At 39.0% G+C, this 25,207-nt stretch overlaps 1 protein-coding gene across 1 annotated transcript in view; it reads right to left on the bottom strand.

The window, feature by feature from the left end:
* Positions 1-25,207, bottom strand: part of LOC120421841 (beta-arrestin-1) — a 182,705-nt gene that overhangs the window by 48,615 nt on the left and 108,883 nt on the right. Inside the window, exons 3-6 of the mRNA XM_052708315.1 lie at positions 14,796-14,887; positions 14,482-14,624; positions 8,093-8,452; positions 4,715-4,872 (exon numbers count right to left, since the gene is read on the bottom strand). Of these exons, the coding sequence (XP_052564275.1) occupies positions 4,715-4,872; positions 8,093-8,452; positions 14,482-14,624; positions 14,796-14,887 (753 nt within the window). The remainder of the gene's footprint in view (positions 1-4,714; positions 4,873-8,092; positions 8,453-14,481; positions 14,625-14,795; positions 14,888-25,207) is intronic.

The following is a 25,207-nucleotide window of genomic DNA, read 5'->3' on the forward strand; positions in this document are numbered from 1 at the left end:
CTATTGACCTATTTACATTGATTTCAGTTCAAAATGCTTTCAATGAGCTGTACCCGAGCAGACGGAAATAACGTGGGAATAACATTTTTTGATATTTGAAAATACTTGGCCAATAACATTTTATGTTATTTATAACAAGATTTGTTATTCGTCGTTATGATTATTTTGTTATTGGATTGTTATTGTAATAAGCGACATTTTTAGTTATTCTTCGAACAAATCTCTGTTATTATTTTTTGTTATTTTAACAACTAATCCGATCATCCCAATAACAGTTGGAGGTATTCTTCCATAACAAAAAATGTTATTCCAAAGTTGGCTTTAGGCTGTCAACCAATATCAGACCAATAACAAATTTTGTTATGATAACATAAACTGTTATTAAACTCTTATGCAAAAATGGATTTTTCAAGAAGATTCCATAACACTTTTTGTTAGTTTAACAATATTTGTTATTGAAATGGAATGCATTTTGTTATTACTGTCTGCCCGGGTACACACAAACAAATCAAAAAATCAAATTATTCGCTCTACAGCATTGCCTTGGCGTTCTCGATTGCGAGATTCCTACTCGAAACTAGGTGTCCGAAGGCTTGATTGTTGAGGCAATTGCAAACCTCTTTTTACACCTAAGCTTCCATCCACCCCGGGATTCGAACTGACGACCTTTGGATTGTGAGTCCAACTGCCTACCAGCGACTCCACCGAGGCAGGACCCAGGGAGACGACTCCTACACCTGGACTGAGCTAACGACCTAACCTCTAGGTCCCGCCCGTGTGGATCAATCGGACCGCGCACTGGACTCACAATCCAGAGGTCGCCGGTTCGAATCCCGCGGCGGGCGCTCTAAAATTCTTTGTGTAAATATGGGTATTCGGCGCCGTCGCTCCGTGCCATACTCTCATACACTTAGGAGCCCAGGGCGGCGAAGTCCTTGTAGATAAAAGGAAGACACTAGTGGTTGGTACTAGCAATGGTGGCCGACAGCGCTATAAAGTCAACTTCGTTTTTTCTAGGTTAGACCGGGGCCAACATTTACTTCCCCGTCCGACGGAAGGCGTGATCAGACAAATCTCGTCTCAAAATTTGCCACCGGGACCTTCTGGGATCGAACCCAGGCCGACTGGGTGAGAGGCAACCACGCTTACCCCTACACCACGGTCCCGGCTACACAAACACAAACAAATATTTCCGAATATTACATCATTTATGATGTACCGTAAAACGGGGTGACTTTGATAGCCGGGGTGACTTTGATAGGTTCGCGATTTTGCCGCAAAATGAAAAGTACAATTAAAATACTTACGGAATGGTTTAGAATCATACTGACTGTGGTAGAGAAGTGCTCAAAGTACCTCAAGAACAACTTTTCATAAAATTTGGAATAGTTTAAAAAGTTAGTTAACTATAGCTAAGAAAATGTTGATTAAAGTCATTAGTTTAAACTTCTCAAAGCGTCATGATTTTCTCAATGAACATGATTTTGAATCGGAAAACGGAATGCATTTTCGGATTCCTTGGCCAATTTTCCACTAGGAGAAGAATAAATAAATTTGTAAATAATAAATAATATGTGTTTTTGAAACACAATTAAAAAAAATCTCCAAATTTATAAGCAGTTTCAGCCGAACAAATTTCAAGTAAAATGTGAAAAATTGTGATTCGTGCTTCAAATTCAGTATAAAATGCAATATACAATTTTACCTAAAATTTATATGTAGCTTATAAACTTTGTTAACTGAATATAAACATTGATTTTTGTTCTTAAAAACTATATCAGCTACTTAAGTGATGGTACATTTAAAGTACAAATAAAGTTTGAACATCTTAAATATGATTTTAACAAGAAAAACTATGACTATCTAAGTCATCCCGGAATTTAAACTAAGAATTTTTAAAGTAACTATTTTTCTAAACACTATTGAAAAAACTTTTTTTCCAAAATAGTGCATGGACTTGGTGTGGCCTATCCCAGTACATGTTTTAAAAATAATAACCTTGAAAAAAACCTTATCAGTTGATAAATATTCCAAAAACCAATTGAAATCCTATCAAAGTCACCCCGGTTTACGGAAACACTTTTGCACGTCATATAAATCGCATTTAAATAGCAAAAAAAAAACATAAATTTAAGTGCAATAGCATTGGTGTCTACCCGTAGCTGCTACTTCGTTATTGACCAGGACCCCCAAACATTGCTCCGTTGACCACAGATGAAAAGTAGGAACCAATCATCACCCCTTCGCAACATTCAAAGGTCCCTATCGACATATAAATTTAAGTGCAATATGATGTAAATTTACAACAAATAAGACGTTAAAACATGATTTTACGTGTAATTCAATTGTTTACGTCGTATCTCAAGTTTACATCAACTAAGTTTACATGTGATTCATTTTTTCCGTGTCGAGTAAATTCACATTTTTTTTCATTCTCATATGGCAACATTAAAGGCACGATGGAGTTTGATGCTGTTCCCCTAAATCGTTGCTAGAATTGCATATTGCCTATCTTATTTCGTAAAATTCCCCGGAATCTACACAGATGTTTCTTCCGGGAAAAAAGGCACAACCCACCACAGGCAAATGATTTGTTTGTTTGCGCACTCGTTCTGATATTTCCTCGTTGATCGTTGAAATTAACGAATCGGAACAGAGTGAAAAACACCAAACACCAACCTTGTCGAAAATGTCGAAAAGCTGGAATAGCCTACACACAACCCATCCAAATATCAGTACTGCTACACAGCAAAAATAATCATGGAATGTTAACAGATTTTGCGCAAGTAAAAAAAAATACTGCTAAAATGTGTAAATTTACCTCCTTTACTTGAAATTTCACACATTCCACATTAATTGAGGTGAAACTACATTTAAAAACTCTACATAAATTTAGATTATTTTTACAGTGTAGTTATGGACCGGAATGGAATGTTGCACATTCACAATTTAACAAGGACGTTCAAAGGAGCTTTCCTGGAAGATTATTTGCGACAAATTGCGGGATATTACGAATGTAGAAGATCTTACACTTATGTTGTTTACAAAGCATAAACAAAATATTGACCTTACTATCTCTTCAAAAACACCAATGATGTCCTATGTTAAAACATCGCAAGTACAAAAAAAAAAGAAAACAACAAAAAAAATGAGAAAGAAGAAATCCTCCAAACCAGGACGAAAAATGACTCCGTCAGTACATAAATGATCGACGTACACACCGCAACGAGCTTACAAGCCAAATAAATTGCATTTTTTTTCCTTCCCGTTTTTCTTCGTTAGACAAAACTCCCACGCGACTCAGCGGCGGCGGGACTCAGCTAGTGGGACCGTTTCGCTAGACTTTGGGGAATACAAGCGGAGTGGGTGGGTTCCAAAGTTAAGTGAAATTTTGGTGGAGCACTTGGCGGATGGGTTTTCCCCGGGAGATAATAAATGACATTATTATGCGCCTAAGCTGAGGGTTTCTTTGGTAAATTTTTGGGCATTTTCTTTTTTTGCAGGCAGGAAGAAAAATGATTCAAGTGAATTCACTTTTATTAGGGTTGTTATGTTTGCTAATATTTTAACCCGAACACACTGGTGAAATGATGGAGATTGATTTATTGCTTCAATTAACTCTGATCCTTTTCGTTTGCCATCAATCTTTACTATAAGAAAAAGTTTTCCAATTGAAGATTGTTTAAAATTCCATGAATTATTCAACCCTTCCAAAGTGGAAATTAAATAAAAGCGCTTCAACTCATTCACCCCGAGCACCGTTGAACTTGAACCTTTGGCTGCGGTTTTCCTCCCCCCATTTGCTGCATTTCAGCTATTGTGTGAAGGTAAATTGCAATTACTCCCCGGTAAATGTCAATCATGCCCTCCTCTCCCTCACTTTTCTACCCCACAAGTGGAACCTCGACCAGACTAGACAAAACTCTTGAGTTCGCTTTTCTTCCCATTTTTAACGAGGGCTTGAACTGCTCCACTTCCCCCCTTTCGATAGGCTGGATTTTCCTTATGCAACATCGAAGGAAAAGCAAAACAGTCACCCCGTGCCTCGTGACTGCTGCAAGGCCTGTTGATTGTTAAAAAGACCGGGAGTAGGACTCTTCAAAGATGATGCTTTGGCCCAGTGCTGCAATCATGGGCAGGTTAGAGTAAGCAGGACTAATCTCTGCGAAAATGAACCCACCAAAATTTGTACAACAATTCAAACGGTCGTAACTCCTTAGACTCCTCTGTTTCCACAAAAGTGGCTCCTTAGACCATTCACATTCCCAAAAAAACACCCAACTACAAGCGAAACTTACTTGGGGATACCATGGAGAATTTCCCTTATCCCATAAAAAACAGTGCAGCATCAACACTTCCCCTCATCCAAATTCACAGAAATTTCACAGAGAATCGCCGCAAGGTAGTCCTTTTGAACCTGAATGAGACTCCTCCAGGCGAGACGGTTCCAATTTCCTGAACCTCCCAAGCTTTTTTTTTTGTTAGTTGCAAATATCTGAGTGCTTTTTTGTGTAGCTTTAATCCACCCCCTTGGAGGCCGTGGTCGGTAATTCCCGGTAGCACGCGGGCATCGCATCTTCCCCCCAACGCCCCCCGGGCCAATTAAAAGACCGTGACGTTCGTTATCCGTTCCACCCGGGGAGGATCATCCCCCCCTAAACGGCTCTAAAGCAACACGACGACTCCATCGCTGGGTTTAGAGAGGAGTACTTACTCTGACTCGACCTCCGCCACGGTGCACTTGTACTGCGCCGTCGAGAAGAGGCAGATGTCGGCGAACTGCCGCACGGACACTTTGATTTTCTTCACCGTTTTGCTCGAGTTGTTCGCTATATGTACATTCACCGAGAGGCTCTCGCCGTGGTGGTAAAGCTGCAAGTAAAGATAGAGAAGGGAAAAATGGAAGGAAAAACACATCATTAGAGAAAATGAATAGCAAGCTTTGAAGTGGAAACGGGTTATTTTGTAGAAAAAATCCCTTTTCATTATATAGGGAAAACAGTGTCATTATTATGAGAAACAAATTTTTTTGTTTATCTCTTACCTACCTACCTCCTACCCCCAGACTCAATGTCACCCCTAATGACAGTATTTAAAAAAATATTTCAAAACTTTTTTTTCGTAAATTTGATGGTTTAAAGTAAACAATTTCTTTTTTGCTTCAAAATTTTATAATTGTCTGCTTTACATTTTTTTATTTTGAATTTACATTCAAGAAATAACCCTGCAAAGTTGCAAAAATATTAAAATAAAAATCACAAATTGAGAATCCAATTTTATATAAATGTCTCATTGAAATCAAATTTCCAATTTTTTTCGCATGTTCAAAAATAGAAGGAGCCGTACCGCCCCTTCGTCACGAGATAAAAAAAAATTAACATGGATTCGTGATCAGGGATAAAAGTTAAAAAATGTCTAAAAGCTCATAACATAACGTGATAAGTAGATCTCAATCATATTGCATTTTTTTTTAAAGATTTTCATTAATTTTGCATTTCTTTATTTGGATGAAACTTTGTCCATGCATTCCCTATGTTCATTCCAGACAGCCATTTTTCATCACTGAGCAATTCTCTACCAAAACCGGAAATGGATTTTATTTGTAATTTTTTATTTGGCTCGAACTTTGTGGGGGCCTTCATTGGTCATTGGTTCACCCATACAAGTCTCCATACAATTTTGGCTGCTGTCCATACAAAAATGGTATGTAAATATTCAAACAGTTGTAACTTTTGAGTGAATTTTCTGATCAATTTGGTGTCTTCGGCAAAGTTGTAGGTATTGTTGAGGACTTTTGAGAACAAAATAGGTACACGGAAAAAAAATGCAGATTTTTTTATCAACTTTTTTTTCACTAAAACTCAATTTCCCAAAATACGTATTTTTTGATTTTCGAGATTTTTTGATATGTTTTAGGGGACAAAAATCCGCAACTTTTGAGCCATAGAGAAACATGGTCAAAAAATCTGCCGCCGAGTTATGAATTTTTGAAAAAATAGTGATTTTTGGAAAAAATCAAAGTTTTATGCAAAAACTAGTTTGACATTATTTTCTAATGCAAAATTGAATTTGCAATCGAAAAGTACTTTACAGATTTTTTGATAAAGGGCTCCGTTTTCAAGATATAGCCACCGAAAGTTTGGTTTTAGCGAAATATTTGAAGTTTTTCAATTTTTAAAAATAGGACCATGGGTGACCATTTCTAGAAATATTTTTTGTTGAAAAGTTCAGAAAATTTGCTACAAAATTGTCTAAGAGACATTGAAGATTGGACCTCGGGTTGCTGAGATAGAGCCGCTTTAAAAATAAGAAGCACGAAAATTGAAGTTTTCTAAGTCTCATCAAAACAACCCACCATTTTCTAGTGACGATATCTCAGCAACTAATGGTCCGATTTTCAATGATGAAACATGAAATATTCGCAAAATTTTGCGATCTTTTCGAAAAAAATATTTTGAAAATTTTTAAATCAAGACTAGCATTTTAAATGGGCGTAATTTTCAACGTTTGGCCCTTGAATCGCTTGGGAAATTATCTGCCATTTTTTGTAAATTAAAAATCAAACTCTACATTTTAAAATTTTCAAATAAATATGAGCAATTCTCTACGAAATCGGTATTTTTTCTTTAATTATAATTTTTATATTTTTTAATTCGGCTGGAACTTTTTTGGTGCCTTTGGTATGCCCAAAGAAGCCATTTTGCATCATTAGTTTGTCCATATAATTTTCCATACAAATTTTGGATGTATGAAAATTCAAAAATCTGTATCTTTTGAAGGAATTTTTTGATCGATTTGGTGTCTTCGGCAAAGTTGTAGGTATGGATTAAAACTACACTGAAAAAATGATACAAGGTAAAATTTGTTTGATGATTTATAATTTCACTATTTGTTACTAAAACTTGATTTGCAAAAAACGCTATTTTTTCATTTTCTGATATGTTTTAGGGTACATAAAATGACAACTTTTCAGAAATTTCCAGAATGGACAAAAAATCTTCGACCGAGTTATGAATTTTTGAATCAATACTGATTTTTTCAAAAAATCGAAATACTATTCGCAAAAAATAATAAATTGAATGTTTGGCCTTTTTAAAAATGTTAGTCTTGATTTAATTTTTTTAAATATTGTTGTCGAAAAGATCGGAAAATTTCACGAATGTTTCACATTTTAACATTGAAAACCGGACCATTAGTTGCTGAGAAATCGACATTAGAAAATGATGGGTTCTTTGAGTGAGACTAAGAAAACATCAATTTTCCTGTTTTTAAACATTTGTATGGCAATATCTCAGCAACTAAGGGTCGTATCATTAAAGTTCAATAAAGCCAAGTATAGAACATTTTCTCAGATTTTCAAAAATATTGTTTTCAAAAGTGCGCAAACATGGGCACTAATTTTTAAAAATGAATAACGGCGACTATTTTCAAAAATGTCACTTAAAAATGGCTTTAACTTGAAAGCGTTGCACTTTATCCCAATTTCAGTGAAGTACTTTTTGATTTCAAATTTGATTTTACATCGAAAAATGAAACTGATTTTTTTTGCGACCAGTATTTCGATTTTTGAAAAAAAATCAGTATTGATTCAAAAAATCATAACTCGGTCGAAGATTTTTGCGCATTCTGGATATTTCTGAAAATTATGGCATTTAATGTGCCCTAAAACATATCAGAAAATGAAAAAATAGTGTTTTTTTGCAAATCAAGTTTTAGTGACAAAAAGTAAAATTGAAAATCACCAAAAAAATTTTACCGTGTACAAGTTTTTTCAGTGTAGTCCGTATCCATACTTACAACTTTGCTGAAGACACCAAATCGATCAAAAAATTCTTTCAAAAGATACAGATTTTTTAATTTTCATACATCATTTTTGTATGGACAGCTGCCAAATTTGTATGGAAAATTATATAGACAAACTAATGATGCAAAATGGCTTCTTTGGGCATACCAAATGCACCAAAAAAGTTTCAGCCGGATCAAAAATACAAAAAAAATCCGAATTACCGAAATCTCAGAGAATTGCTCATTTTCTAGAAATCCACAATAAAATTATTATATTTTATGTATCTTTTAAAATTAACAATCTTACCTCCTTGTCCAAACTGGCCTCCAGGTGGATCTTATTTGGTTTCAGTATGTACTCCTTGCTGACCTCGATCGAGGGCTGCTCGCCGAGCTTCGAGGGCGCGTACATGATCTTCCGGATGGCGAGCCGGACCGAGTTGCGCTTGTGGGGCTTGTCCTCGGGCGTTTCCCCCACGAAGGCCTTCAGCTCGTAGTCGACGCCGCACGGTTTGCCGGTGTCCCCGGGGGCCGGCTGGAGCGACACCGACGCCGGGCAGTGCGGCGGCACCTCGAAGTAAAAGGGGTACGCATTGGGGCCGAGCTTGCGGATCAACCGCTCCTGGAGGCGCGTCAGGGGTCGGTCCGTTTCCAGCGGGGGGAAGATCTGTTGGGACGAGGCAGAGAGATTTATTAGAAGACCGCATGAGGTTTAGGATCTAAATGGTAGCAGCCAAAAAAAAACTAATCAAAACTTGTTCTCCGTTTCGCTTCATGAATTCATTCCGACGTTTTGTGCATGCTGAGAAGAGTTCACTGTTTTTCTGTGGTGGACAGTCAGGGGTTGTCAAACATTATTGATGTTATTCTTCGTTAAAATTTAATGTATTGAATGCTTTAAAAAGTTCATGAAACACAGAAAACAGAAAATATTCCTATCACGCTCTTCACAAACCCAACCAAACATTCCACAACATGCATCCCAAAACAGTTCTGGTTCGGAAAACCACTGACCACTAAACACCCGCTGAAAGGATACTGAAACCATGCTACCAACCCCCCAAGCCAAACACAACAGCAGAGAAAATTGCAATTTTCCTTGTCGACAGCAGGGGGTCGACCATGACTACCTCCCCCGGACCAGCCGAGAATGAACGACTATTGGTCAGCCGCAATGGAAAGAACAGCACCAGAAACAGACAATTTCGTGACAATGCTCGGTGGAATATATGAGCTATGTTTTTCCTTTTTCGAGGAAAAAAGCCAGCAGCAGGAATGTTTTCTTTCAGTAGAAAAAAAAGTAACCATTAAGGAGACTGGAATTTATTGCTTTCGGTGACCTGCTGGAATACTGATATTTATGTACTGGTGAGAAAGTGGAAAAATATACAGCTGAATTCGTCATCTTAATGATGATTTTGTTAAGTTTGGTTAAAAAAATGTTGAGTCTGATTAAATTAGGTGTATTTGTAATTTCTACAAAAATTCCCACAAGTTTTTTTGTATGATTTTGTAGCTTTTTTACAAAAATTGTGATAGACTTTTCTTAATATATTCTACGCGGGAGATTTTTCCCACCAACGTAAGCGAGACAAAGATAAGCTGAACGAAAAAAAAATCTCTCAAAAACATTCATGAGCACATCAATGAGTAAAATTCATACCTAGGGTTTTATTTATAAGGTCCTATAAACATATTAAACAAAATAGCTTAGAGGACCTTTAAAAAAACTCTAGATTTTTTTTTTGTTATTTTTCTTGTTTGCACATTGCTCAAAATAAGAAAACAATAGAACAATTAGCGGTTTCTGTTTTACCTCTACATCGCAAAAAAAAAATGAGTAGCTTTAGAATTTAGCTCTCGGTGAGTCCTAACTGAAACTCTTTTTTAGAAGGATCTTTCAGCGATGCATTTAAAGTATCGGTGAAATTTTCGGAGATTGGTACAAAATCAGAAAAATGTTTTTGGGACGGATATAAACAATTTTAAATTTTTTGACATTCCGACGAAAATTATCCAAAAAAGGCAAATTTTTAAAATTGCAAGTAAAACTGTAAAAAAAGTAAAAAAAATCAATGACAATCCACTAGTTCTCTAGAGCTTATTTTTTAGATTTTTAAATTTTAAGTGTACTCCTAAAGAAGCCATCACGCTTTTTCATATAAGAGCAGTTCTCTACGAAATCGGTCTTTTTTCTTAAATTTAAATTTTTGTATTCTTTAATCCGACTGAAATTTTTTTGGTGCCTTCGGTATGCCCAAAGAAGCCATTTTGCAGCATTAGTTTGTCCATATAATTTTCCATACAAATTTGGCAGCTGTCCATACAAAATTGATGTATGAAAATTCAAAAATCTGTATCTTTTGAAGGATTTTTTTGATCGATTTGGTGTCTTGGGCAAAGTTGTAGGTATGGATACGGACTACACTGGAAAAAATGATACAAGGTAAAAAAAAATGGGTGATTTTTTATTTAACTTTTTGTCACTAAAACTTGATTTGCAAAAAAACATTTTTTTTTATTTTTTGATATGTTTTAGAGGACATTAAATCCATTAAATTGGTCGCAAAAATTTTTCAACTTCATTTTTCGATGTAAAATTGAATTTGCAATCAAAAAGTACTTTAGTGAAATTTTGATAAAGTGCACCGTTTTCAAATTAAATCCATTTTTAGGTGACTTTTTTGAAAATAGTCGCAGTTTTTCATTTTTTTTTTAATTACTGCACGTGTTTGCCCACCTTTGAAAAAATATTTCTGAAAATCTAATCTAATCTAATCTAATCAAACACAAGCGCAGCCAGTCCGAAGAAAGCATCCTGGAAGAACTTGTGGTAAGATTACGCCTCAAGTCCTTTCTTGTCAATATTAATGATTACAGTACATCCGAGTTACCCCGAAAATGTATAGCAAAAATTAAAGCGGCCAGGCCTACTGCGTTGCATTAACCGCAGAGACAGATTCTGTGAACGGATTACATTTCACAGAATCATCAGGGGAGGAAGGATGCGTGGACATACCGTACCAAACGCTCCGAATCAGTTGTGGTGTGGTGTGTAAGTGTAAATTTGGCAGATAATAATAATTAGTGGCGTGGGGAAGAAAGGGGGAGGAAATGAGGATAGGAGAAAGGGAAGGTGGGAAAGGGATAATATGGATATATCATTTGATCAATAGAATATTATATAAAATAAGGGAATAAAATCATATATCAAATACGGATAGATATATGGATGGATCTCACCAAATCAAGATTTAACAGCTCCAGCAGGGTTTGAACTTATCATCAAATGCCACTTGAATTGTAATTCTTCTAAGACTTCTAGACTTGAACAGGACTACAGTAAAGTAGCGGGCAGCAACAATCAAGGTTTCGGTTCTTCCAGCAGCGATCCTGGTACCGCTCGACCGGCAGCAAAGGCATACGACGCCGCAAGTTGGTACTGATCACCACACGATGAATTTCGTTCGTGTAGTCGTCACCCCCATGAAGAGCATCACGCCGACGAGAAATTGAAATCAGGGTTTTGATATTCCACTGACACTACCTCAACCGCTACCACAATTAACTCCGGTTTAAACAATTAAATCGAACGCTTTAAAAAATTCAAATTCCAAAAATATGACAGCGAAAAAAAAATACGTCCGTTCACGCTCCCAGATTACTTCGATCCCCCCCTTTGAAAAAATATTTCTGAAAAAGCTGAGAAAATTTTCTACATCTTGCATTTTTAAACTTTGTTGATACGACCCTTCGTTGCTGAGATATTGCCATGCAAAGGTTTAAAACAGGAAAATTGATGTTTTCAAAGTCCCACCTAAACAACACACCATTTTCTAATGTTGATATCTCAGCAACTATTGGTCCGATTTTCAATGTTAAACTATGAAACATTCGTGAAATTTTCCGATCTTTTCGAAAAAAGTATTTTCAAAATTTTTAAACCCAGACTAACATTTCAAAAGGGCCAAACATTCAATATTACGCCCTTCTGAAATGTTAGTCTTAGTTTAAAAATTTTTAAAATATTTTTTTCGACAAGATCGGAAAATTTCACGAATGTTTCATATTTTAACTTTGAAAATCGGACCATAAGTTGCTGAGATGTTGACATTAGAAAATGGTGTGTTGCTTGGGTGGGACTTAGAAAACATCAATTTTCCTGTTTTTAAACCTTTGCATGGCAATATCTCAGCAACTAAGGGTCGTATCAACAAAGTCCGAATAAGCAAAATATAGAGAATTTTCTCAGCCTTTCAAAAATATTTTTTTCAATGGTGGGCAAACATGTGCACTAATTTAAAAAAATGAAAAACATCGACTATTTTCAAAAAAGTCGACCAATTTTTCGATTTTTCGAAAAAATCAGTATTGATTCAAAAAATCCATAACTCGCTCAAAGATTTTTTGCACATCCTGGAAATTTCTGAAAAGTTGGCATTTGATGTCCTCTAAAACATTCCAAAAATAAAAAAATTAAAATAGTGTTTTTTTTTTGCAAATCAAGTTTTAGTGACAAAAAATTATATGAAAAATCACCAAAAAAATGTTTACCGCGTATAATTTTTTTTAGTGTAGTCCATATCCATACCTACAACTTTGCCGAAGACACCAAATCGATCAAAAAATTCCTCCAAAAGATACAGATTTTTGAATTTTCATACATCATTTTTGTATGGCCAGCTGCCAAATTGTGTGTGTGTGTGCAACCAACCAAACGGGACCGCGCGGCCGCTTCTTACAAATTGAGTTGTTTTCATGTATTTTTAGATCTACATTCTATACATGCAAATAACTGTGTGTGTGTGCAACCAACAAAACGGTACCGCGCGGCCGCTTCTTACAAATTGAGTTGTTTTCATGTATTTTTAGATCTACATTCTATACATGCAAATAACTCGCATAGGCATTTGGAAGGTGTTAGCTCTGCCGAGCTTCGGTAACCCATTTCTACGCTGGCTAGCCGAGCGTTCAGCTTTGTCGACAAGCCCCGCCCTGAAGAACGTTTGCACCAATCGGATTCAAACGTTATTTAGAACTTCCGAACCCTTGTCAAATGGACAAGGACCCAGCGCGTATATAGTTTGGTAGTAACAGTATTCCTAATTTCAGTCATAGCTCATCAAGTCGCGATGGCCTAGTGGTTAGCATTTTTGCTTACCAATCTAAAGGACGGGGGATCGAACCCCGACTCGAGCGACTTTGAAAAAAATTCAAAAAATCACGACTTATAGGTACTTAAAAAGAACCAAGTCAAACTATATAAACTCCTTCAAACTTTTGATCATAATTGCAGTAAAATTTTTTAAGCAAACCTCCCCCTAAAAAGGCTACGTCGTCATGTACGAGCCCTTAGAGGAGTACACTGGTGAAATTTGCTAAATTGATTTGAGTACCATAAATAAACATTCAAAATTATAACAAACAAACAAATCTGTCTTAAAAATAAAATATATTTTATCTGCAATAATATTACAAAATTTAAGTTAAGATTAAAAATTTGCTTATATTCCATGATTTGTATTTTTTATGGTGGTCAATATAGTGTTGTTTTTGCGCAGTCGTTTTTGCAAGTTTTGTTATGCATTTCTTATATGATTTCCATGAATTTTGTAATCCCAAAGATTTCAAGTTTTATTTGTTTTCCAGATATGTTTGTATGATTGATGTGGGTCGAAGGATTTGGTATTATACTCAATTAAACCCTTTTTAATTTACTAACATAGTTCTGAATTCAAACATTCTCTAAAATCCACGACAAGCTTCACAATGCACAAAACTAAAACTACAGCACACAATAAAGCTTCAAGAGCAAAATTCCCCCATCGAAACGTCTCCTCCTTCCCCAAGCCCTTGCATCGTCATAAAAATAATATCAATTTGCAATCAACTGATGACGGGGTATGCAAGCCCTCAGTCTCACTTTTGCATGGGTGGTCCCCATAATTTTCCTGTGGTTTTTCCTTTTTTTCCCCTCCCTCTCTTCCACCCGTCAAGTAGTTTCATCATCCCTCTGGAAGCAGCAGCAATAAAGCACTCCACAGCGCATTTCTCTCTTCCGGAATTTCGCAAACAGGGATGGAAAAATTACGGGGGGAAACTGCTGTTGTATCACTTAATGGAAAACACAGCGTGGAGAGCATCCAACATCCAAGTGTGGGCACAATAAAAAATTAATTCGTCGAAAATTTCGTGCAACTTTAACTTTGTAAAGTTGCGGTGCGGGAAATTCAATTTGAAGCTTCTTTTTTTGTAATCGTCATAAATTCACAATTTTGCAATTTAATATTTTTGAGTGCCACCCACCTACCACGTGGCAAGTAAATACATAAATTTTCATCATAGTTTTCTCATAAAGTGGCAAGCTTAGCGAAAGCTTGCGCAGGGAGAGGGGAAAATTCCCGCGTAAAGGGATATGGTCCGGGAAATACAATACACCATAGTAGCGAGAGAGAGAGAGAGTACGAGGAATTTCCTGGACGAAATATGGAACAGTCAGCGTAAATAAGGACAGACTATGCAAGTGTGTGGTTTACTGTATGTGTGCACAATGTAAGTGTGACTGAGTGGCGAATTGTTCGTTTTTACGATGGCATTCACGTGGTTCTTGAAACTTGCCGGGAATCATTTCAAGCTGGCGAAGAACTTTCTCTCAAACTGGCGATTAAAGTTAAGCTAAAAGTTCCGACGACTTACCTGTTCGGAGGCGAGGTACAGGTCTTTCCGGAACGTCAGCCCGAGCACGTCCAGATCTTCACGCCCGTATCGGAACGCGGCCAGCACGTGTCCAAACACCTTGCGATCCTTCACGTAGTCGGGATCTATCAGTACGACGCCGTCTAAAAATACGTTTCAAACGAGGGGGGAGGAGGAGGGCGTGGGAAACGAGGTAAAGGTAAACAAGATTAATTACAGCTGTAAATCATTGGGGGCATGTTTGTAACGATGCAGTTATTAATCTAATTGCAAGGAGAATCACCTTTGAAAACAAATTGATTCCCGAAGCTTACCTATGGGGTCTACATGCGAAATGTGGTCCACAAAGTCCCGTTTGCCCAGGTAGACTGTTATTTTGCCGTTGGAGGAGCTCTTTTTGAAAACCCTGTGGAAAAAGGTGCAGACACGAAAATCTTCATTAGTTAGATCAACAAAAAGCAGGCAGCAGATTTGAGCAAGTGTAATTAGATTCGCATTCCCGCAGCAGTTGTGGTTTTGCCTGCGAGGATTTTCGAGGTCCCCGGACATGGGCAAACTGTCGCCGTCGTAACGTAACGTCACAAGGCTCCCGAGGAGTGTTGCGGTCGTCCCAAGGATAACAAGCAGTAGCAGCAGCAATTTGGTATAATTGAGGGGATAATTAGAGTCGTCTGCTTACTTGCTGCTGCTGCTGAATGCTTTCTAGTAGAGGAAGCTTCACTAGGATCTGAGAAGCGCAAGGACGAATGAAATTTCCCCATGGTGACTGATGGCTACATTTAATTTTAATCAGATATGTTTGTCCCAATTAATATGTACATTTTCTCAACTTCAAAAACACTGTTTTCTACGTCAAATCATGTGTCATTAAAATTATCTTTTCTTATTTTAACAATTTTGCTAAGCTTGGTATTTAATAGTTTTTCATTATAAAGCTTTGCGGCAGTTTTTTAATATTTTCAACTTCTTCCTTGAAATTAACAATTCTTTATATATGAGCAATTCTCTACAAAATCGGTCTTTTTTTCTTAATTTTAATTTTTGTATTTTTTAATCCGGCTGAAATTTTTTGGTGCCTGCCCAAAATATACATCATCAGTTTGTCCATATAATTACCCATACAAATTTGGCAGCTGTCCATATAAAAATGATGTATGAAATTCAAAAATCTGTATCATTTGAAGGAATTTTTGATCGATTTGGTGTCTTCGGTAAAGTTGTAGGTATGGAAAGGACTACACTGAAAAAACTGATACACGTTAAAAAAAATGGTGATTTTCAATTTCACTATTTATCACTAAAACTTGATTTGCAAAAAAAACACTATTTCTAATTTGTTTCATTTTCTGATTTATTTTAGGGGACATCAAAAGCCATCTTTTTAGAAATTTCCAGAATGGGCAAAAAATCTTCGACCGAGCCACGTAGCCCAGTGGTAACGCTTCCGCCTCGTAAGCGGTAGATCGGGGTTCAAATCCCGGCTCGGACCAACACAACTGGTGATCTTTTCCCTTCTGGAATCGATTGCTTAGTAAAGGGAAGGTAGTGTATCGTCACAAACTGGACCTTATCACGACACCTTAGGGAGGCGACCTATGGAATGTTAACATTAACCTTAACATGTTAACATTAAGTTGAGAATGAAACTGCCACTGAATCCGCTTTGTAAATGCCGGCCCCAATACTCTTCAAGGGTGTTCCCCTCAAGAACTGGGAAAGATTTACTTTTTTACTTACAAAAAATCTTCAACAGAGTTATGAATTTTTGAATAAATACTGATTTTCCAAAAAATCGAATTACCAGTCGCTAAAAAATTTCAACTTAATTTTTCGATGTAAAATCGAATTTGCAATCAAAAAGTACATTAGTGAAATTTTGATAAGGTTAAAGCCATTTTTAGGTGACTTTTTTAAAAATCGTCGAAGTTTTTAATTTTTAAAAATTAGTGCCCATGTTTGCCCACTCTTTAAAAAAATATTTTCAAAAAGCTGAGAAAATTCTCTATATTTTGCTTTTTTGAACTTTTTTGATATGACCCTTAGTCGCTAAGATATTAAGATATTGCCATGCAAAGATTTAAAAACAGGAAAATTTATGTTTTTTAAGTCTCACCCAAACAACCCAATATTTTCTAATCTCGATATCTCAGCAACTAATGGTCCGATTTTCAATGTCAAAATATGAAACATTCTTAAAATTTTCTGATCCTTTCGAAAAAAATATTTAGAATATTTTGAATTAAGACTGACATTTCAAAAGGGTAATATTGAACGTTTGGCCCTTTTGAAATGTTAGTCTTGATTTAAACAAAATTGTTTCATATTTTAACATTGAAAATCGGACCTGAAACGAAACTATTGGCACTACGCCCCCCGGGGCATGGCCTTCCTCTAACGTGGGATTTCTGCTCCAGCGCCTCTGACGAGACAGGAGAAACCGGGACCGACGTTTTACTTCACCATCCGATAGAAGCTCAGTGGATAAGGCGGGAATCGAACCCGCGTCTCATAGCATCATCGGGATCGGCAGCCGAAGCCGCTACCCCTGCGCCACGAGACCCACTATCGGACCTGCTGGAATTTATTTTGGATGCGTATAACATCAAAACCTCTTTTTGTTTGCAAAATATTTAAGCTGCACCTCGTCCTTATTGTACTTAAAAAAAAGACAGAAAAAAGTTTTGGAAAACCAATTTATTTGAAAATAGCTCATAGAAATATCTAAGCTATTCTTTTTTGTTAAGAACTGGCATGTTTAAAAGAATGCAAAAAGTACAGAAATTATTGAACTTATTCATTTTCAAAGAACTGGTCATATTGAAAGGAATGCAAAAACTCCCAGAAATTCGTAACTAATAGTCTCATTGATCGTCCAAATAACTATACAGATTTTTTTCTGAAAGCCTATAAATTTTCAAAGAATTACCTATTTATGTTAAAAAAAATGCAAAAACTCCACAAATGAATAAAATCATGTTTTTAATTGTCCAAAGAACTGGGCATTTTTAAAAGAATGCAAAAACTACAAAAAATATTTTTCTTTTAAGAAAGCAATTCATTTTCAAAGAACTGGTAATGTTGAAAATAATGTAAGCGGGTCCCAGTAATTGATTAAATCACATTTTAAATAGGCCAAAGAACTAGTAATGTTTGAAAACTGTAGAAATTATGTTTTGTTGAGAAACCAATTTACCAGTTCGGTCATGTTTCAAAGAAGAAGGCAAAAACCGCCAGAAATAAATAAAATCATTTTGAAAATAAGTTGTCTAAACAACTGATCTCCTAAAAATACATATATTTTATTAACCAATTCATTTTTAAAGAACTGATCAAGTTTGAAAAGAATACAAAAACCAGCGGTATTTTTTATTATTAAAATTATTTAAAAAAAAACTGATATCTTTGAAAATAATGCAAAAACTTTCAGAAATTAATAAAAACATCTTTTAAATTTTCCAAAGAACTGGTAATGTTTAGAGAATGAAAAACAAAAAAAAGTTTGTTAATCAATAATCAATTAATTTCCAAAGAATCCTGATCACGGAACCTAAGTCCATTTTTCGAAATCTTGAGAATTAAGGGCGGTACGACCCTTTCCATTTTTGAACATTTACCATTTGTTTATGATAATTTGCTGAAACTCGTAATTTTAAAATGGAGCCGAATTGGTCACGATGATTCTTGGCGCAACTAATTAGACAAGTATTTTTTTAAATTTGGTCAATGTGAAGATGGTTCCCAAATTCGAATTTCAAAACATCAAAAATTTGTTTTTTAAATAAATAAAAAATAAATTTAAGGTTATAAGTTGGGTTCATAAGAAAGATAGTTTTAAGACCAAAAAACTAGCTGAACATTTTGAAAGATCCTGTCTTTTTGACAATTATTTTTTCACGTTGTTTATTTAATGTTTTTTTTTAATCCAAAATAAAGCCATTAGAAGCAAATCAGGGAGCAAAACAGCTTTTAAAAGTAATATGCATTCAATTGTTAACCTAATAATATATATTTTGTATCGATCATTTATTTTTTTATTTTTTTCATTTGAAACAGGTTAATTTTTTATAATTTTGATTTTTTTGGTATTCTGCCCACAAAATGAATACAAATATGATACTTGAAAAAAAAAAATCCGAATTTACTCGATCGACAAAAACAGAAATAGAGATGAACAATGTAAGTTTAATTTCAAGTTTCTGTCTCATTAACAAAAATTGAAATTGTCATTAGAAGAAACATCCAAAATCGTTTGTAAACTAGAATTTATTACTTGACGTTTATTTATGCACTTTTAAATTAAATAAAAGCTTTTAAACCATTTTTCAATTTTTTAATTTAATGATCAGATATCTAAAAACGCTCAAAATTTTCGGAAATTCATTGATATTTACAGCATAACTGCAATTATGTTAAACACACGTTGTAATTTTTTTCTGCCTAATAATTTTGAAAATTTGTCTTGAAATTTGAAATTATGTTTTCTTTGCAAAACTCTTTTTCCCAGTAGTTGACACCCTAGCAATGTGACACAAAACCCTCGCAGGAGTCGTCCTCCTCCTTTCTCTTGGTCGCCATAATGTCATTGTCCATTTGGCTGCTCGATAGCGCAATGCAAATGATTTGATAGTGGATCTGGCCAACTCCGTACTGACCAGCTCCAGTGAAGCCAGCGAGGACATATATGGGGTCTGGTCAGTGTATGGTTAACACTTGCCTTGCATGGTCTACCAACTAAACTCAACTAAAGTCGTAAGGATTCACTGCCCGATGGAGGACGATAGGAAGCTCGTTTATGTCCGGGGATTGCAACTGTGTCGTCTGTCGTGGTTCATGGAGATGGGGATAGTTTTGCTTCGGGGAGCAATGTTGGCACAAGTTATCGAGAGATAACAATAAATGAAGAAGTTAGTTTGTGTGTCAATCTCTTGCTGTTTGAATGTTTATTAAATTATTTGCATTTATTATGATCAAGCCATGCTTGAAAGGACGAGCAATCCGACAAACTTTGTACGTGTATCTCTTACAAGATTCCAGAAAATAAAATAAGATGGCTTTTCAAAGTTGATCAGCCGCAGGCCAACCGGAAAAAGTTAAATTTCATGCATTGAAAAAATCCACTTTTGGTAGCACGCTTCAAAAACAAAGTAAAACCCACATTGCCCTCGAAACAAAAACTTCGGAAGCATAAACGAACCCAATTTACTTATCCCAAAAAGCGATGAAAAAAGATCCCTAATGTTTTGCTCTTTCCACCTTCCTTGAAAAAGCTTCGCTTTAAGAACGAAAGCTTTGCACCATCTGCGAGATTTGGAATAAAAACAAATCGAGGTTTATTCATTTTCAGCCAAATTTCCATATTGAACTGCTCGAAGCCGATAAATCGCAGCCAAACCAACAGTTGCTCAAATCGTGATCTATTACCCAGGAGGAACTGGTAGAAGCTCGTAATTTCCCTCATAAACTTCCAAATCGCGCCGATATCAGCGACGGGCTGCGCATCATAAAGTAGCAGCACCACAGCCCAGAGTGATATATTGCCCAACATTGGCACCCTCGCCGTTGATTGAGCCTGGGTGGGTGGGAAAAGGGGGATTGCCCAACATCATCGAACCAATATTTCATGCTAGTGTAGCGAACCCATTATACGACATCACCATAAACATATATGGTTTTGGGCTGTTTTTGGGGAAGGTTCTGGTCTTGGTTCTGGTATTTGGGAGGTGCACGGTGGGGTTTATTGAACAATACGCTAAGTACGTCATTAGAAAAACTAGTAACATATATGACAGACTAACTGTTAGCTTTTGAAAAGTAAATTAACCATAATAAAATTTAATAAACCTTACAAATTAATTAAAATTGAAAACCTAAGGTTTTTATAAGCTGAGCAGTTCTCTACGAAATCGGTCTTTTTTCTTCAATTTAAATTTTTGTATTTTTCAATCCGGCTGAAACTTTTTTGGTGCCTCCGGTATGCCCAAAGAAGCCATTTTGCATCATTAGTTTGTCCATATAATTTTTCATACAAATTTGGCAGCTGTCCATACAAAAATGATGTATGAAAATTCAAAAATCTGTATCTTTTGAAGGAATTTTTTGATCGATTTGGTGTCTTCGGCAAAGTTGTAGGTAAAGATACGGACTACACTGAAAAAAATTGTGATTTTTTATTTAACTTTTTGACACTTAAAATTAATTTGCAAAAAACACTATTTTTATTTATTTTTTTGTATGTTTTAAAGGACATCAACTTTTCAGAAATTTGCAGGTTGTGCAAAAAATCTTTGACTGAGTTATGAATTTTTGAATCAATTCTGATTTTTTTGAAAAAAATTAAATATTGGTCGCAAAAAATTTTCAGGTTCATTTTTCGATGTAAAATAAAATTTTCAATCAAAAAGTATTTCAAGTTAAATCCATTTTTAGGTGACTTATTTGAAAATAGTCGCAGCTTTTCATTTTTGCCTTCCTCACTGAGGTAAGGCTATAATCCTGCTCTAAAAATGAACTTTGTATAAAAACGTCGTAGACCCACCTTCATGTATACATATCGACTCAGAATCGAAAACTGAACAAATGTCTGTGTGTATGTTTTTTTTTTTTTTTTTTTTTTTTTTTTTTTACAAGGTCGGAATCTGCTACCAGACACCTGAGAATTCATTCCTCAGGTAGTGTGGGGTTGGGAAAACAAAAAAAGAGTTTTCCCGACCCACTAAACCAGTCCTTGAACGCCGTGCCCTTGTCCCCCCGGGACCACCTTTCGGTATAACTTCGGGGGGAGGCGTTGCATTTTCTGCACTAGTCTACTTACAGGATCCATGCCGGGTGCTAGAACCATTTCCTGTCCTACATACATATGAGTCCATGCGAGGGTTTAACCGCGCCCAAGAATCGCGTTGCTTTTGATCGGCTAGTCATATGCAGCCCTCTCCTTGGACCATCGAGACGTGTACCGATTTGGTAGAGCCAACCGTCATAACGTGCTCTCCTTCACAGCCACACTCGTGGGTTCTCGACTCCTGTGACCATCGAGACGTGTACCGATTTGGTAGAGCCGACCATCATAACGTGCTCTCCTTCACAGCCACACTCGTGGGTTTTCGACTAGGCTCCTAGTCGTTCCTCCTCTGATCGTCTCTCCATTTCCGCTGGAGAGCCGAAGTGATCTGCGTCACCGCTCCGACGACCGCATTCCACTTGGCGATGTCGCTGCACATTCTTCGCACCACATTATCCGGGCTGGTGTCCGCTCCGATAATGGCCAGCATTTCGCTTCGCGCTGCCTCGAAGCGAGGGCAGGCGAACACCACGTGCTCCGGTGTTTCCTCGCAATCGACGCAGTCCGGACAGAGAGGAGACTCTGCATGTCCAAACCTGTGCAGGTACTTCCTGAAGCAGCCATGGCCCGACAGGAACTGTGTGAGGTGGAAGGTGACCTCTCCATGCCTTCTGCTCACCCACGTGGATACGGACGGGATAAGCCGATGCGTCCATCTGCCTTTCTCCGTGGTGTCCCACTCACGTTGCCACCTTGCCAGCGATTCGGCTCTCGCAGCTTCCCGGATACCTCTCGTGCCTCTCCGGGTGTAGCGCACGGTGTCCTCCTCCAGTGTGATGCCGATGGGGATCATTCCGGCTATGACGCCAACTGCTTCCGACGAAATGGTCCTGTACGCGCTTGCAACCCGCATGGCCATCAGTCTCTGCGTTCTGTCGAGCAGCGCTCGATTTCGCTTCGTCCCCAGCGCCGTCCACCATACCGGTCCGCCGTACCTAAGTATGGACGTCGCGACACTTGCCAAGAGGCGGCGCCTACTGCTCCTGGGTCCAGCGTTGTTCGGCATCATCCTCGACAGTGCCATGATCGCCTTAGCCGCCTTCTCGCAGGCGTAATCGACGTGGCTGTTGAAGTTCAGCCGGTCATCCACCATCACCCCGAGGTACTTGAGCGCTCTCTTCGAGTGCACGACGTGTTCTCCAACGTGTATCTGGGCCTGCTGCACCTTTTTGTGGTTACTAACCAGTATCATCTCGGTCTTGTGGTGAGCGATCCGCCGCTTCACCTCGAGCATCCAGTTCTCGATCATTGCGATTGCCTCCATAGCCAGCACTTCGACCTCCTCGACATTTTCGCCGGTTACCGTCAGCACTATGTCGTCTGCAAAGCCAACAATCTCTACGCCGTTGGGTAGTCCCAGTGTCAACACTCCGTCATACATTCCATTCCACAGTGCTGAACCCAGAATGGATCCCTGCGGAACTCCCGCGGTAACAACAACGGTTTTTTGTCCATCGGCAGTGTCGTAGACCAGCACGCGGTTCTCGAAGTAGCTCTTCAAGATCCTGCACAAATAGTCAGGCACCTTCATTTTGTGCAGCGCTGCTGCTATGGCCGCCCAGCTCGCACTGTTGAACGCGTTCTTGACGTCAATCGTGACTATTGCGCAGCAACGGTTCCCCCTGCGTTTTTTCCTCCGCGCTTCGTCGGCTTTCTCGACCACTTTCCGGATGGCGTCCACCGTGGATCTCCCTTTACGGAAGCCGAACTGCCTCGCTGCTAAGCCATGCTCGCTCTCCGTGTACTTGGTCAGCCGGTTAAGGATGATCCGTTCCAGAAGCTTTCCGAGGGTGTCCAGCAAACATATAGGCCTATACGATGATGGGTCCCCCGGTGGTTTGCCTGGCTTCGGCAGCAACACGAGCTTTTGAACCTTCCACGGGTCGGGGAAGTGTCCTTCGTCCAGGCATTTCTGCAGGACTGTTCGAAACCTGTCCGGGAATGCTAGAACCGCCGATTTCAGGGCGAAATTCGGGATTCCATCCGGGCCGGGAGCTTTCTTCACCTTCAATCTCTTCGCTACTGCCACAAGTTCCTCGTTGGTGATCAGATGACCTTCGGCGTTGCTACCCCCTTCGTCGTTGTACGGTGTAGGAGGCCATGTCGTTGGGTCATGTCTTGGGAAGAGCCCTTCCACAATGACCTTCAGCTTGTCGGGACACGTTTCAGCCACCATCGATGGGCCTCTGATCTTCGCCATCGCTACACGATATGCGCTCCCCCAAGGGTTTGCATCAGCGTCTTGGCATAACTCCTTGAAGCAGTTTGTCTTGCTGCATTTGATCGCTTTCTTGAGCACGGCCTTTGCAGACCGGTACTCCTCTCTGCACTCCTCTCTAGTTGCTTCGGATCTTGCTCTCTGGACTCGTCTTCTGGCGCTGAGGCAACTTGCCCGAAGGGTACCGAGTTCTTCATTCCACCAGTAGGCTGGACGACGACAGTTCCTTGGCTCCAGTCTCCGCGGCATGGTTGTGTCGCATGCTGTCACCAGTTGTGCTGTTAGCACGTCGGCACTCAAGTCTTGGGGACCATCACACCAATGGAGCGCTTCCACGAAGAGACCCTCGTCGAAGTACTGCAGCTTCCATTTCCTTCCGTAGGACCGGCTGCTCCTATCTGGTACAGGGGCTCGTCTCCCGATGCTGTACCGGATCGCTTGGTGATCGCTATGGGTATAGTCCTCACTCACCCTCCAGTTCATGTCGGCCGCCAGTCGCGGGCTACAGAACGTAACGTCGATAATGGACTCACGACCGTCTTTGCGGAAGGTACTGCTGGTTCCGCGATTCGCCAGCCTAACGTCTAGCTTTGCCAGAGCTTCCATTAGGCTATGCCCCCTAGCATTGGTGCATCTGCTACCCCACTCGACCGCCCACGCGTTGAAGTCACCTCCGATAACGATCGGGCTTCGTCCGATCAGTTCATCGGTCAGACTATCCAGCATCTGCTGAAACTGCTCCAAGGTCCATCTTGGGGGAGCATAGCAGCTACAGAAGAAGGTTCCGTTTACTTTGGCGATCACGAATCCTTCAAACGCCCTCGAGACCACTTCCTGTATGGGGTACCGCCCCATCACGTGTATCGCCGCCATTCTTGCTGTATCCGCGGCCCAGTTTCCGTTGTCGTGTGGAACTCGGTACGGTTCTGCAATAATTGCCACGTCACACCCCGTCTCCGCGGTCGACTGCCACAGCAGTTGCTGTGCAGTGTCGCAGTGATTGAGGTTCACCTGGGACACCTCCATTACTTTTTGCCCGAGGCCAGCTTCTTGTACACCGGGCAATTAAAGCCACCCGTCGCATGGCTATTGCCGTCGCCTTCTTTACAGAGCACGCACTTCGGCTGATTTTTGCAGTCTCTTGCCATGTGGCCTTCTTTACCACACCTTCTGCAACTGTTGGTTCGATCGGGACCGTCGCAATTTCTCGCCTGGTGGCCGAAGCCCATACAGCGGAAACACCTCGTCATCTGCTGGGTCACTCGAGGAACAGGCCTCAGTGGGCACACCGACCACCCTACTTTGACCTTGCCGGTTTCCAGCAGCTTAGACGCCGAAGGCGTCGATAGTCGGATCGACGCAATTTGCGTGCCGCCGTAGGCTTTCCTCAACCGGATTGCCATCGGTGTCGTACGGTCATCCAGAAGAACGATCAGCGCATCTTCTAGCTCTTCCTCCGTCGTGATCTCGTCCAGGTTCCTGCACTCGATCGTTGTCTCCGGTGATAGCGCTCTTACCTTCGACTCGTAGCCTACGGCTTTCTCGACGAGGGACTTAAAAGCTGAGCTCTTGACCGCGGGATCCTTCTTCAGCTCAAAAAGCATCGCTCCGGTTTGGGTGCGCCTGGTTTTAACCACGTTCTCGCCAAGCTCCTTGAGTTCCGGATCGGT

The sequence above is a fragment of the Culex pipiens genome, chromosome 2, assembly GCF_016801865.2.
Source record: "Culex pipiens pallens isolate TS chromosome 2, TS_CPP_V2, whole genome shotgun sequence".
Taxonomy (NCBI): Eukaryota; Metazoa; Arthropoda; class Insecta; order Diptera; family Culicidae; genus Culex; species Culex pipiens.